Raw genomic sequence first — 15,694 nt, forward strand, 5'->3', positions numbered from 1 at the left:
GGGTTAGCTTTCATGTCTGATGAAACAGAGACTTCATTTCAGTGGGTGTTTAAGACATTTCTTGAATCTAGGGGGGGGGGGCACAACCAGAAACAATTTTCACTGATCAATGTCAATCAACGATGAATGCTATTGAATCGGTGTTTCCATGTTCACAACATCGTCTTTTCCAATGGCACATTTCAAAAAATGCCCCTTCACATTTGGGTAACTTGAATGTCAATCATGAATTTAAAGGCATGTTTATGAAGTGTATGCAAATTTTGTGATTCTGAGGAAGAATTTGATATGGTGTGGAAAAAAATGATTGGTGAGTTTGGTCTTGAAAACCATTCGTGGTTGAGGGGAATGTACAAGTTGCGACATAAATGGTCAACAGCATTTAGTAATAAAAAATTTTGTGCTGGGCTTAAGGCTACCTCTAGAAGTGAATGCACAAACTCTGTTTTGAAAGATGGTGAAAAGAGAACTTTTACTCTATTTGAATTTGTGAATAGATTTGAAGAATTCAGAAACGGTGGCGGATACAAGAAAATGAAAAAAACTATAAGTGCCGACATAAGACGCCTACACTCGTAGTGAAAAATCAACCGTTGCTACAGCATGCCGCATCTGTTTATACAATTGACATCTACAAAATCTTTGAAAAGGAGTTAGTGAATTCTTTAAACACTGAGTTTGATCATCCCCCTACATTCACGGGCAATCCAATGAAGTTTGACATAAGATCGGTTGGACAATCAAATAGGATCCAAAATGTCACATTTGATGTGGAAACTAATGAAATCAAATGCACTTGTCATTATTTTGAAACAGTTGGAATGTTGTGTAAGCACATTTTGATTGTTTTAAAATTCATGAATGTCCATTCGATACCAACAATATACATAAAAATGCGATGGACGAAGACAATTAGAAATAGGATACAATGTTGTGAAAGTTTCAGCATGTAGTGTGGGAAAGATTCAGATGTTGTGTATAGAAATCAAATGATGAGACTTTGTTATGATCTCATTACAAAAAGTACGGTTCATGTTGATTCGAAAAACTTGATCAAAAGAAGACTTCAAAGTCTTTCATTGGAGATAAATGAGATGTTTGAGAACATGAAATTAGATGTTGAAATTGCCGGTGAAATTGTTGGTGAAGANTGAACTTTTTCTTGGAGCAACAACTGGTCATCCACATCATTCTCATCAAAATGGAGCTCAAGAAATGCATCATCTTCATTGGTCATCTCAAATATCTTGTCCAACATTAAATTATGTTATGCATGGTGTAAGTAAAATTATTATTATTGTTTGATTATATATAAATACATTGAAATTACTCACATGTTGTTTTTAAAGGAACACGGACATGAATTACATAACAATTGGAGTGGACTCAATTCAAATCAAATGCAACATTTATCTCATAAATTTTCACAGGTTAGTATTACCAAGTTTTAGAAGATATGAATATTATTATTATATTTTTATGAATATGAATGGTCATTAATTGTTATTAACTGGGTGCATTATTTTGTAGGATGATTGAAGACCTTGATGATGGTAGAATGACTTTTGGAGATTTTTGATGGTATGACTAGAACATGATTTTTGCTTGTTCACAGTGAATATAATGTAGTTCATATATTTGTTGAAACATATATGATGTTCTAATTATTATAAAATTACATTTGAATGTTGTTGTTTCATATTTCGTATTAGTTTTATTGATATAAATATGAAAATATATAGTTACATTATTATGAATCATTTTTTGTAAATATTATGTCATACTAGGTATGACATTAGTTAAAGAGAAAAAGGAAACAAGGAAAATAACATGAGGAAATAGAAAAAAAAATTAAGAAAGAAAAAACAACATTTGTAATGATAAGTTAAGGTAACTAAGAAAGGGAAATTCAAAAAGTAGACAGAGAAAATAACAATAAATTAGGAAAGTTAAAAGAAAAGAAAAATTAAAAAGACAAACAAAATAAAATAATAAGACGAGAGAAGTGTCAATTATTTGACGTAGTAAAGCTCCCGATGGAGCATAAGACTCTCCCATGAGATTTGAGCGGAAGCAGCAGTCCAATGAATGACAAAGTTGATTTTGTTTAAAAAAAAAAAGGAAAAGGATAGCGATGATTGATTTGAGGATGCCCCACCATGTGAATGAGGCGTGGCTTTCGACAGTTGACATTTCTCAACTTCAGATCTGATATTTGTTGGCCTAACACCCAAAATTCAATCCAGGTCTCTTTTCTATTATATGTTCTTGTACCATGCTAGCTCAATACCAGCTGTACATACATTGATTTTTTTTTTTTTTTAATTTGCAAAGGAAATAAAAGTGGAATTTGAAAATTGAAATCTTGTAACATAAAAACATACCATTTTTGTATTTATCAAAAAGGAAAATGACGAACCCCGACAACTTTCTTGGATCCATTGAAAGATAATTAACTTGAAACCCCTTCGCTATCCATTGGCCACACCACGCCTACACGCAAAAATTTAGAGATGTCCACCTCATCTTCCCTTATCCTCCGGATCGCCGCCGCTTTGCTCTGCCTCCTCCTCCCTTCCGCCGCAGCAACGGACCACATTGTCGGTGCCAACAAGGGCTGGAATCCCGGCATCAACTACACTCTTTGGGCCAACAACCAAACGTTCTACGTGGGCGACCTCATTTGTAAATTACATTATTTCTCTCTCAAATTTGTTCACATTTTTACGTAAGATCTGAAGAATTATTAACAGATATATGTGTGTTTGTGTTTTTTTTTTTTTGGTGGGTAGCGTTCAGGTATCAGAAATCACAGTACAACGTGTTTGAAGTGAACCAGACAGGGTACGATAACTGCACGATAGATAGCGCGACGGGGAATTGGAGCAGCGGAAAGGACTTCATCCCTCTCAACGAGGCGAAGAGGTACTACTTCATTTGTGGGAATGGGGGTTGCTTCAGCGGCATGAAGGTCTCTGTGCTCGTTCACGCGCTTCCTCCGCCGCCGGCAGCTTCCTTGGTTGAGGGCCCTAAGGGTTCTTATGCTCTGGCGACGGCGCTTGTTGGTGGATGGAACTTGGTTGCAGTTGTTTTGAGTGGCTTGTTCACGGAATGGTTTGGATTTGGGATGTTCTAGTGGTGCTCCGGCGGTGGCTGAGGCTGAGTTCTTTGTTTTCAAATATGATTTTCCATTAGTTTGTGTACTTCATTTTTCTCACTTCATTGTTTTACAGACTTTGAAAAACCACCTTCCTTTTGTTTTTTGCACGACTCTATCTATGATAGATATTCAATACTCTACGTAAAACTGAGAATAATTTAAACTATCTGAAAATGTAGATTGAGATTTTGATACTGACCACGGTTATAACAGTTATTCAAACTAATGATAGTATTTAAAATAACTAATCAAAATAATATTATGACTATTCGTTTACTCTTTTATAAAAAAAATTATCTAAAAATTTAAATGTAAGTTTTCAACCATTTATACATTAATCGTGACAATGACAAAGCAGTAGCTGTTACAATTACAAACACGTAAAATATGTACAAAGAGTCAAGAACGCTAGTTTTTATAAACTACATCATACAAAGAGTCAAGAACGCTATTGCGCTACACTTTCAATAGCTAAGATTCTTCATTTCCCTTTTGTTTCTTCCTTGATCTTCTAAAAGCCTTGGAAGGAGTAGAAGGTGAGAACGCAAAGGGGAACGATGGGAGTTCCATCTCTCCTTTCAGTATCTTGACAACGTCCCCGATATCCGGTCTCAACTCGGGCATTTTCTGCAAACAAGCAAGTGCCAAGTTGATGCACAACCTTGCTTGACTCTTGTCATATTCATCTCTCATTCTTTCGTCCACGAGCTCTAGCACATTCCCACTGTGAGCTAAATGCCTGCACCAACTTATTAGGTTCGCTTTCTCAAGCTTCATTGGCGACGAAAGCACGTGCAAAGGCCTTCTACCAGATATGATAACAAGGATCAGGACGCCTAAGCTGTAAATATCTGCCTTTTCCATCAAATATCCACACCCACCGTATTCCGGTGCTACATAGCACAATGTACCTCTCATGCTCGTTGTGCTGCTCAACTCCCGACTAAAAAGGTCACCGCTCCACATGTCACTCCCAATAGAAGGGGAATTCGTCCTTCTCAGACCCTTTATGAAGCTAAACTCCTTGTTCGATTTATTGGTATTGTTGTTTTCTTGACGAAACTCTCTCTTTCTGAATCGTAAGCGTTTCGCCAAACCAAAATGAGGTACTTTGAACGTTTTCTTGATTAGATCAAGCTTCTTTGACTTGTCGCTCTTCTTCTGGAGTTCATCCAAGTGCTCCTCTCTCCACCATTCATGCATCTTTCGATGCTTCTTGATGTGCATTTTCCACCTTTTCGACCCTTCCTTGTCAACAACACTATTAACAGGCGCAAGCCGATGTTGTCGAACCTTAGTCTCCTTCACTTCCTCACATTTATCCAACTTTGTAGAGTTATCCAAGTTGGTTTTCTCTATGGTACCACCCTTTTCTTCATCCCAACTGGTGTTAGTCGAGGGGCATATTTGACTCCCTATCCACTCCATCACATAATCTTTACTACAAAATTCACCATCCCCATCCTGCCTCCACCACCAATCCTTTCCCCATTGTTTGACACCCTCGCTACTGCAATTATTATCATCATCAACCAAAGCAACATTCAAATTCAACTCCTTACTATGATCGATACTACTCAATTCATCATCACAAGGCACAAACATATTCCAATCATCCCCACCATTTTCCAAAGTTGACAACTCCTTCCCCTTCAAATTTTCACACTTATCATCAATCCCATTACCAAGATTACAGTTAAAATTTAAAGAGTTAATCGCCAATCCTAATCCCAACACATTATGATAAACTTTACAACTATTTTTAGAAGATGTAGATGCTTGCAAGGCTAAAGCAAAATCTACCTCATTGTTTTCATGGCTTTCCACTGGTGTCCCAATGGCTCCACCAACTCCACTGGCATTCGAGGTAACTGAAAGTTCTTGACTCTTCCACAATTCTTGGCTTCTCCCCAAGTCTTGGCTAAACAAATCAACCCCAAATTTACCATCAAGCTTCAATCTTGACAGCCCGAAATCCGAAATCTTGGCTCTAAACTCTGAATCAAGCAGAACATTGCTTGGCTTCACATCTCCATGGATCACCGCAGGCTCACACTCAAGATGCAAGAAAGCCAACGCCTTTGCAACATCAAGAATTATCGCAAACCTCCTAGCCCAATTCAAGCTCAAACTATTAAAAACCCCATTTTTAGACTCAGAAAACAAACATTCTTGCAAACTTCTATTTGGCATATACTCATATACCAGAAGCCTCTTACCCTCATCCGCACAAAACCCCGATAAAGAAACAACAAGAGGACAAGACTTCAGCCCTCCCAGAACCTTTAACTCATTTTGAAATTCCTGTTCACACTGGAATGAACTTGAATCGAGAAGTTTGACAGCTACCAATTTCCCATCTTTTAGAATACCTCTGAAAACGGTACCAGAACCCCCTTTACCTATTGAGTTGGAGTCACTGAAATTGTGGGTTGCGTTCTTGAGCTCTTTGTAGCTGAATCTCTGTAGCTTGTCTGATGGTGAGGGGGAATCAAACGGGCTAGTGCGTGATTTGCGCAACAACGAGTACCAAAGATAATAAAGAAAATACAGAATGGAAAAGAAAACAATGAGAGAAGTGGAGACCGTAATTGCAAGTAAAATTATGCTTGAATTTGGTTGGAATGGCTGTCTTGAAGCCATTTTCTTTTCAGGTAGAATGTGGTGCTTTCTTTCTTGATGCAAGCTTTATTCCTTGATTAACTCGTCCCCTAACATATATATCATGCAATGGATCAGTACTACAAAAGCACATATAAGCTACTTTGTGGATGATATGGAATAGTGCATATGAGTCATTCACAGGGATAAGAAATTTTTAGTATGTAAATATTTCAGTATTCAATTTTAAAAATTTAAAGAATATAAGTAAAGGAGAGCAACTCATTCATACACGCTTTTGCTGGAAACATTATTATGAAAAGGATATATATTGTTCAACTATGATATTATTCCACCCATTAAACAAGTATTTTGATTATAGCTTTTCCTATTAATCTAATATATCTGTCACTATTACGGTCCATAATACTTTGAACTCCATATATAACATAATCCCGATCTCGATACTTAATGGATAGAAACCATCTAGATTAAAATAATTATCAAGAACATCAAACGTAGACGATCTTGATTCTTGAAATTCAATAAAAGAGAATTATACATAATTCAAAATACATGTATTTTCTTGTATGAATGTTACATTGTTTGACGATGATGATTAAAGAGACAAAGAATCCCCAAAAGAAGTTTTCAGCACTCAAACAAAAAGGATTCATGGCTGGAAGAAGCAAGAAATTTGGAGGGAGAATTTGAAGGTGCATGGTGGGTGTTTTCTGATCATCAATATATATAGTGATGATTAGCTGATATTGCTTCCACATTTCATTCACTCAAGGATTTTTATCAATATCCATTATACCATCAATGGATCATTTTTGTAATTATTATTCAACAATATTATAATTAGAAAGTGCTCACTGTTAAATTTGATATGTATGATATAAAATATTTATGAATCGTTTTCAATTGAAGCCAAAATTAACTTGGATCACTGCATCTTTTCATTACATATCTTCATAATTATGTTGCTACCAAAAAGCAAATACGTTGTGATTCATCATCCCACTACATTGATTGAATAAAGAAAAGAAAACTTTAATCATTGAAACAATAAAGTAAAAGTCTTTATTAAATTGGAACAATATTGAAATGTTTACAAAAGATTAAAAAAAATTAACTATTCTAGACATTATTGACCGAAAAGTCAGATTATTTTGACGAAGATTAGGTTTCTTGTGAGACGGTCGCATAAATTTATATCCGTGAGACAAGTTGAAAAATAATGTTTTTTAATGATTCGGTTCGAATAGAAAATCTGTTTTACAAAACTTACATGTAAGACGATCTCATGAGCATTTTTTTTACGAATTGTTTTCTTTAATATCATACACATTCAAATATAATTGAAAAATTGGTGGAAAGTTTTCTTGCATACAGAGATAATGATAAAGTATAGATTTTTGGGGTATCGGAAAATCACTTGTCTTGGTTAATTGAACAAATCAATAATGATAATGTCCTTTTAACTCATAAACAAATTAAATTTAAAGTTCGAGCGTCAAAAAGATTTTGTCTTTTACATACACTGTAGGATTGTCTGTATTTATAATATTTTTTACCTACAGTAAATATTTATATAAAATAAAGTTATATGTAAATAGTCCTTTTTTTTAAAAAAATTAATTCATGTGAGTAGTTTTTGTATAAAATAAAGTTCTGATTTGCATATATACCCAATTTCGGGTCTGGAAACTTTCGTTCAAGACAAAGTTGTATCTTGTCTAGTAGAAGCAAGCGTCTTAATTATGTTATCAATTATTCTGATTATAACTAGATTGCTTTCACATCAATTTTAAAATATCTAGTTTTATCATATTTTTATAATACAAGATTTGGTGTTCTTGAAAATTTAATTTGTAAATTTTGAGAATCCTGTTGATTCCACACTTCGAGTATTGAGAGTGCATGACATTATCTGTAAATCTCTAACTCAAATCTATTTCTAATTTTAACAAATCAAACGACAAGCAAACAGTCTTTCTATCACTTTTGTGTGTGAGTATTTAGCTGAAAAATCTTTCCAGAGATGGCAGCTGCCACAGCTGCTTTGAAATTGGGATCTCTGGTTAGAGTAGAAGCCATATGTTCCACCAAAGAGTGTTGGAGTTCAGGGGCAGCGATTTTGCCTCTTGACTTACTCCTTGTAGTTTCATCCTGACTAGTCTTTGGATTGGTGAGATCGAGCGTGATCGCTGGTCCGGATGAACTAAGAGAGGTCGAGCATGGCATGTTGCCAAGATTCGCGCTCCTATTCGGAGTAGAATTTGCCTCGAGTTTCGAGGGTTGAGGATGGTTATGCTTCCCTTCATAAGTTGCAACTAGAACCGCTTGATCTTCCATGCTTCTTTGAACCTGTGAGTGTGTAAAAGTAGAGGCTAATTAGTTCCTTGGAAATCAGTCTTGTACATGAGAGCTAGCTACTGTTTTTCTGCATCAGCCTTTAATTAAGGCAAAGATGGAAGCATATTAGATACATTTGTATACATAACACGCCAAGTTCAAACGCATGAATTGTAAATTTATCAGCTAGATATCTTTTTTTTTGCATATAATTAGAAAAATATGGTACATTACATAATTAATAATAACGTAAATAAAATTATATAATATATATATCACAATCTTAGAGCTATTATCATATATTTATCATAATAACCATGATATCCTGTATGTTTATTCCAATTGGCTTATAGAGAATAGGTACTATGTTGAATTACCTTCTTTTTGACTGGGCATCTTGGAGCATAAGAACACTTGAAGTAAGCCCGCGGAGAAGGGTTATCTCTAGTCACTTTCTGTCCATACTTCCTCCAGTGATAACCATCTTTTACTATCTGCAACAGTTGAAGTTTACAGTCTTTGAATACAAGAAACATACCAAAAAACAAATTGATAAACATATATGTGTGTGTGTGTGTGTGTGTCTTGAATTTGTGGTGATTATATTCATTACTACTTACGAGGCTTGCATCAGATGCTTCGGTTCGAACATAAGTCCGCCGTATCTTTCCTTTGTTGTCTTCTTCCTCTCTCTGTTTCTTGCACGAATCTTCATCGCTGGAGCTGCTTTCCGAAGAACCGTTAATAATGTTTGCTTCAATAATATTGTTGATACCACTTTCAGGTTTCCTCTTTCTTGAAATCAAATCCAACTCCGGATTCTTGATCTTGTACTCCTTTAATCTGTTTTGTAATTCATTGTAATTCTCGCACATGACTGTCAATAATCCAGTCAGTTTCTTGTTTTCAGCACTCACCCTATTCAGTTCCTCTATCAAGGCACCCCTCTGTTTGACCAGAAACAATAATAATGAAGTTAAGACTCAGAAAATGTCAACAACTCTGATTAATTTGCTCCATCGATTTCATATATAATTAATTTAGTAGTAAGTATATTGTATTTTCATTAGACGGGCCGACAACTAAACACATATTTCACTCATGTTCACGTTTTTTAATTACTTTCAAGAACTCGGAACACTGTCAGAAGCGAGACCAGAATTTTTACATCGACACAACAAAGTTTACCAGTATGCAATTATTTTAGTTTTCAGTCAAATTCCAGATGAAAAATGTCAATTTTTCAGTTGGTATATATATATTTCTTCCCAACTGACAAAAAATTTCTTTCATATATAATAATCCCATATAAACACAATTGCTATCAGTTGCTACAGTGTGTCTTGCATGTTAATATGTGTTCTTGTGGATGTACTGACCTCTTGTTTCGCACCTACTCTTGCACCCGATTTCAAACTGCTTTCCACTTCATGTTTCTGAAATCCAGAACAAACAAAAGCAATCACCAAACTTTCATTACCAAACACGTACAACTTGAAGTTGAACTGCATTCAATTTACTGTGACAAAGAACTAAATAAGATTACCATACTAAACATGTCAGGAGCTTCATCAAGGAGCCGAAGAGGTTTCGTATTCAGATCCAATGAATTATTCAGAAGACTAATGAACTCCATATCTTCCGCAGATTCAAGAAAGTGAATTCCAAACAATTTAACTCAATTTAAATTCTTCTAGATCTTTGATATGTTCTATATATCCGAGAATGCAACTTTTGGCTGCTATCAATAGTCAAACAATGAAGAGAATATTATATGTACATGCGTGTATATATGTATAGATAGATGAAGAGTGAGAGAGGGTAGAAAAATTAAATAAATACAATTGAACCGACAAGTTACAAAGAGGTGGGGATTTGGAAGAAAGATGGATTGCCGGAGAATGAAAAGTATATTGGATTTATCTTGAATTTATGACAGCATGGATGTAGCAAGAAGTTAGAGTTAGGTCGGCTGATTCGGCAAAAAAAAAAAATGAAAAAAAGATAAATAAATATTAAGAGACAGAAAATGTGAAATATATTGGGAAGAAAACATTTATTGAGTTAATGATGTCAAAATAAATGTAGTTTTAGCATTTTAAAGTGTCTGACTTATTTTAAAATTTGAAATACATTTAAATTTCGATTTTTTCAACAATTTTTCTTCTCCATAATATTAAGGTGTGTTTGGTTGATGTGATTAACTAAGGATAGATGAATAATCACATAGTTATCTAATGTTTGGCTAAAATTTTAAGATATATTAATAATAATTTTGACCCGGTTTAAGACCTAATTTTATGATTAATTATTTGATTATTAATATAACAAATTAAGTGGGATAAGTTATCAACACACTACAAATTACATTTTTATCCTCTTATCTCTTNATCAAATTATTTTAAGAATATTTATAAGTATTTTAAGAAAAAACAATAATATTGTAATTATTACTAAACCTTTATTTAACATTAACATTCAAAATATTATTGCTATTTTAATTATTAAAGTAAATGCATATTTACAAATTTATTTCTAATAAATATATTTAAATTAATTTTAATAAATATAAATTATAATTATAAATATTTAATTATCTATCCAATTATTTTAAGAATATATATTTAATTAACATTTGGGGCATTTTGGTCATTACAATAAAATTTACAAAATTAATCCTTCATTTTAAAATCATATCAAACACCATGTTATTTATCCCACCATACTATTAATCCATATATATCATTTTTTAATCACTCTAATTATTAATCATTTACTTATCCTATCACATGTACCAAACGGAACCTTAAAGTTTTAACCTTCTTGATAGTTGAGTTTCAATAGAAGTTTTCGTAGCTCATGATATCCCTATCAACGTGAGACGAGTTTGTCATACAGAACTTATCCAGTAATTTAGTGTTGTTTATCAGACTAATGTATTTTACAAACTCCTTACTTGTTTATTTTTTCAAACTAAGTTACTAACAGACACCAGAAGAAACATATTCTGAGTGAGAGGGAAGGATCATTTTCTATTTTCTTATTTAGTTTTTCGTTTTTTCCCTAAATATGAAAATAATCTTTTCAGATGTATATTTTTTGTGAAAGAGGTAATTTCCCAAAAATATGAAGAAAAAAAAAAAACTAAACTTGCTCCAAATAAATAGGAGTCGTCACTTTTCGAAGGTCAAATTCATTAAAAGAGAGAAATAATTTCTAAAAGAATTTTAAAAACAAAGCAAAACAAAACTTCGCCTAGTCGTTTTAAAATATATAGTAGTGTATTTATTTTATTTATTTGAGGAAATAATAGTAGTTTATTTTCAAGTTCACATTTATTAAATGGAGAAAAAGGTATCGAAGACGTTTCAAATATTGGGAGTTGAAGTCAAAGTCACGCCCACCTTTGACCGAATTACAACGGAACAACGTGCGAACCTTACCTATAAAATAATACTACTATAATTAAATTAATATTTCACTTTGAACTAGTTTTTATACTGATTTATCCCTATTTTTTTAATTAATAATTTATTTATTGTCCGTGGGACTTATTTTTTTAGCTTTGCTTGGCTGTCCCGTCACGTTTGTTTTCGCATTTTCCACTACGAAATCTTATTTAATGACATAATATAGAGGAGTTGGTTATATCATGGAATTACTAAACTACGTTAATATTCTCGATGTGAAGTCGCATAAAAAGAATCGCTAATTCTCTGTCCCGATGATTTTTGATTATACATTTCAAGTCTTTATAAATGTTATATTTAGATTAGATAATTGTTCCAATACGGACAATGGAAAACGGACAACGTCCCAATAGTTGGTTGGAACCAAGAAATCAGATGTTCAATATCTCTCTGTCTTTATCATCTCAGTTTTGAGTCTTTCATACAGAGTTTGTCAGTGTGGTTCGCAAACTATTGTGTTGTCTCTTTTACTTTATCCAGAACACACCAAATAAAACGGTTGCGGACTGATGCAAGAAAAAATAGAAAATAGACAAGCAATTTAGAATTGAGCGTGTAAAAATTAAAGAGCGTCGAATATGTTTTACAAAATCATTGAAAAGGTAACGATATAATTTTACCTGCGTGCATTTACGAATCGCTAATTTAACTTTATGACATAACATATGACCGATCTGATATATATATTTTCCGCAGAGTATCTAAATTGAATTTTCAATCCAACTACGAAGTTGGAAACCACAAATAGAGTTGCACGTGATTTGAAGTAGAAATTTTTTTTTTTTTTTTCCATTCGCAGAGCCTACATGTCTACGACCAAGTCTTTTTCATATACTTCACAAGAATTCATACAAAATAATACGGGAAAACTGTATTTTAACTCTGATATATTTTATCTTTTTACTTTTTTAAATAATCTATATTTTCAAATTTCAACATTAATCTTATATATTACAATTTTTTTTATAATTTCAGTCATTTTTCATCTTTAATAGTGATGTAACACTGCATACGTTAGCAACATGTCGGCATCACACCAATATCACGTCGGAAAAATTACTAAAATTTCAGAAAAACAGATATAACATACTAAAATTGTAATTTGACAACTTAAATGACTAAAAAACGCATAAATATAAATATAAAAGAAATGCAATTTTCCCAATTAATAGTGTCGACATTTAATATTTCTTATGTCCTTGAGAAAACTTGTACAAAATTTGGAATATATATCTCAAAAAAGGGGAAGCAGGAGTATTCATGCCAACTAAATTTTTTAGATTATCAATGAAATATCGCCTACTTAGAAATCTTGAATTTTAAATTTTTTTACAAAAGTATAGATAATTGTTATATCCAAAGTACAAATAAAATATATTATTTAAAGAATTTGTCAAAAATGTCGGATTAAGTAAACTTAGAAAAAAGACTTTGGCATGGCCCAAGACTAAATTAATTACAACTAGATGTTGGATGTCGTGTTCGTTGAACAACCTAGTGCAAATCGGTTAACTCTACGTCCATATTCATTCAATCTTTTCTACTTTCATCTAAAAAAATATATAAATTAGTTAAGCAGTAACATCAGTGAGATATGACAAAAATTTGTGTGAGACGATCTCATGGGTCGTATTTTGTGAGACAGATCAACCCTACCGATATTCACAATAAAAAATAATACTCTTAGCATAAAAAGTAATACTTTTTCATGGATGACCCAAAAAATTTATAATTATAATTATAAAATAATAAATTATGTTTTTGCAGTTTTAATTATATTCAATGGATATCGAAGTTTATCTTTATCTTTCTTCCAAGATATTTAACAGCTAATGTGCAAAAATTTAAATAGTTCATTCAAAAACTTCTCACATTTTCTTTACACCATCTCATTATCCTAACGTGGAAGCAAAAATTATAGTTCAATTCAAATTTACGAAAATTAATTTTAATTCTAAATAATATTTATATTCTACATATTTGATTTAATTTTAATTTTTTACATTAAAAATAATATATAAATAAATTGAATATTTTCCTACCTATAATAGTTAGTTGGGATAAATAAAACTATCCGTTTACTTGTGAAAATGAAGGGTCGTTTACTGGAAGTCGAGAAAACAAACATGGTCTTCATTTTCTAAGCACGAGGATTGGAATTTGAACTCAATATGATGACCAGATCCAGCCAAACTTTTAGTTTATTTAATTTAATAAATTAAATATTTAAATTAAATAGTTCACCAATATTGTTTTATCTTTCTTCTCATTTTTTGGAGAATCACTGTGTTATAATTTTCATTGGATTATAGAATATGTGCCGCTTTTTTTTCTAAATGTACGTAAAATAAGCAGATAACTAAGAAGTAAACAATATAGATTCTTTGTCAAAAATAAATTTGATGTTTTCAACTTTGTTGTCTGAAATTCTTTGAAGTTTCTGTTATAAATTTNAATCGTTATTCACTTATTCTTTTTCTAGGGGAAAAAAAAGAAGCAGCAACAGACGAATGGTTTATTTGTGAAGCTACTAAAAGAAGTGTCGGACAAAATTTTATCCATAAAAAAGAACTGAACCATGTCTCTGACGGCCTCTTTAATTTGGTGTTATTTCTTATATTTAATTTAAAAATTGAAAAGAAGGATACAAAAAATTGACACCACAATATTCTTTTTAATAAAGTAATTGGCTTCTGTTGATTTTATTGGTCAATTAGACCCTTTCCACCTAGTTTGAATATGGAAGTGATACCTATATATCTGTCCCATTTGCCCATGCATGCATATAGGATATATTTTTTCTAGGAGTACGATTTTGACACGTCTTCCCTTATTTATTACATTATTATTATTATTATTATTTTAATTTATCCAATTAATCTTCCATAGCCCATCCCTATTCCCAATTAGGAAGACTGATTAAATAATTTCCATAGGTTTACTTTAAAATGTAAAAAACATCGATGCATTTGAAAACTTGTTTGTTAGTAAGATAAATGTTCTACTCATCTGAAAACTTGATTGTAAGAGTTAATAGAATAGATGAGCGTTTGATCGGTGATTATGGTTTCAATTCTCCATATCAATATTTTTTCTGACGAGGATGTTGCACATGAGAGTTTATCGGACTAGCTGCGTTAAATTAAGGGTTTATATACTGCAAACTGTAGAGTAACGATTTTAGATTCTCATGTCATTTATATATGGTTGGGTAAAAAGAGAGAAGCAAATGAATGTCAGTGCACATAATTTATCACAATTAAAATTTTGAAGAAGCTAAAAAATTAATTGGTACAAAATCGACATCTCTATCATGTTTTGCCGATTAGTTCTGTTTTTAGTGGTTGGCAAGTTAAATCGTCAAATTTTCAACGTGGAATTAGTAAAGGTGTAAAGTCTTATTCTTTGTTTCTTTATTCCGCGAGGATTTCAATAGTATGAGTCGGGAAGTAGAAGGAAAAATACGTTTTCATTTTATAATAATTTATACGTAAAATAATTGAGACTTAAGTAGGGATGAATTGATGGTCCCCCCATTGACCAGAGCTGATGAAATAGATGTAGGCTACAACATATGTTACACACACGTACAATTAAATATTACATATATTTATATATTATTAGGTTGTAATAACTATATATATATATGTATATGTATGTTTTTATGAACAAAGAAATGAATAACTAAATAAAATTTGAGAAAATAGCTGCACTGTTATTCAACGGATATGATCAAGATCCGACCATTAATCATGTTAAACACGGTATCTGGATTTCGTTTAATATGAGTAAATCACGCAAGTAATTATATTGCATTTAAAACATGGAAGAAATAAATGGCAGCCGGAACGTGAATATTAGCAGTGAGTGTGTTCACATTAACGTCTTGAATCTTTTTCAACACTTGCACGTGCATGCCATTAAATTGGTGGGGAAATTTGAACTCGATGAAAATTTTGTAAGAAATATATTTTATTTGAGTCATTTGAAAAAAAATTATTTTTATGTTTTATTATAAATATGGATGTGATTGATTTGTCTCACGAATAAAAATCCGCGAGACATTCTCACACCAATCCTACTAACAAAGATTTGTGAAACT

At 32.3% G+C, this 15,694-nt stretch overlaps 3 protein-coding genes across 4 annotated transcripts; 1 reads left to right on the plus strand and 2 right to left on the minus strand.

Annotated features, from left to right (window-relative positions):
• Positions 1-2,381: 2,381 nt before the first annotated feature.
• Positions 2,382-3,264, plus strand: LOC140981108 (early nodulin-like protein 17). The gene is made up of 2 exons (XM_073447366.1): positions 2,382-2,685; positions 2,793-3,264. Exons 1-2 carry the CDS (start codon positions 2,514-2,516, stop codon positions 3,134-3,136), a joined length of 516 nt encoding a protein of 171 aa, XP_073303467.1. The 5' UTR covers positions 2,382-2,513; the 3' UTR covers positions 3,137-3,264.
• Positions 3,265-3,535: 271 nt separating this feature from the next.
• LOC140981254 (putative receptor-like protein kinase At1g80870) lies at positions 3,536-6,470 on the minus strand. The gene has a single exon (XM_073447601.1). The coding sequence runs from the start codon at positions 5,801-5,803 to the stop codon at positions 3,632-3,634; it is 2,172 nt and encodes a 723-aa protein (XP_073303702.1). The 5' UTR covers positions 5,804-6,470; the 3' UTR covers positions 3,536-3,631.
• Positions 6,471-7,630: 1,160 nt separating this feature from the next.
• Positions 7,631-10,008, minus strand: LOC140981183 (probable WRKY transcription factor 40). 2 transcript variants are annotated; one of them, XM_073447489.1, is made up of 5 exons: positions 9,656-10,008; positions 9,502-9,548; positions 8,743-9,069; positions 8,500-8,616; positions 7,631-8,134 (listed from the first exon to the last, which is right to left on the minus strand). In XM_073447489.1, the coding sequence occupies exons 1-5, from the start codon at positions 9,756-9,758 to the stop codon at positions 7,766-7,768; spliced, it is 963 nt and encodes a 320-aa protein (XP_073303590.1). In that variant the 5' UTR covers positions 9,759-10,008; the 3' UTR covers positions 7,631-7,765. The 2 variants fall into 2 exon arrangements, with proteins under 2 accessions (XP_073303590.1, XP_073303591.1); XM_073447490.1 differs by having other exon boundaries at positions 9,502-9,558; positions 9,669-10,007.
• Between the last annotated feature and the right edge of the window lie 5,686 nt (positions 10,009-15,694).

Source organism: Primulina huaijiensis, chromosome 7, assembly GCF_012295235.1.
Source record: "Primulina huaijiensis isolate GDHJ02 chromosome 7, ASM1229523v2, whole genome shotgun sequence".
NCBI classification, from domain to species: Eukaryota; Viridiplantae; Streptophyta; class Magnoliopsida; order Lamiales; family Gesneriaceae; genus Primulina; species Primulina huaijiensis.

Excerpts from the sequence above, each read along its gene's own strand:
- LOC140981108 (XM_073447366.1), top strand. The coding sequence starts at position 2,514 with ATGTCCACCTCATCTTCCCTTATCCTCCGGATCGCCGCCGCTTTGCTC. Across the intron at positions 2,686-2,792 it reads CTACGTGGGCGACCTCATTT|CGTTCAGGTATCAGAAATCA; the intron begins GTAAATTACATT and ends TTTGGTGGGTAG.
- LOC140981254 (XM_073447601.1), bottom strand. The coding sequence starts at position 5,803 with ATGGCTTCAAGACAGCCATTCCAACCAAATTCAAGCATAATTTTACTT.
- LOC140981183 (XM_073447489.1), bottom strand. The coding sequence starts at position 9,758 with ATGGAGTTCATTAGTCTTCTGAATAATTCATTGGATCTGAATACGAAA. Across the intron at positions 8,617-8,742 it reads AAGCATCTGATGCAAGCCTC|ATAGTAAAAGATGGTTATCA; the intron begins GTAAGTAGTAAT and ends CAACTGTTGCAG. Across the intron at positions 8,135-8,499 it reads GATGCCCAGTCAAAAAGAAG|GTTCAAAGAAGCATGGAAGA; the intron begins GTAATTCAACAT and ends ACACACTCACAG.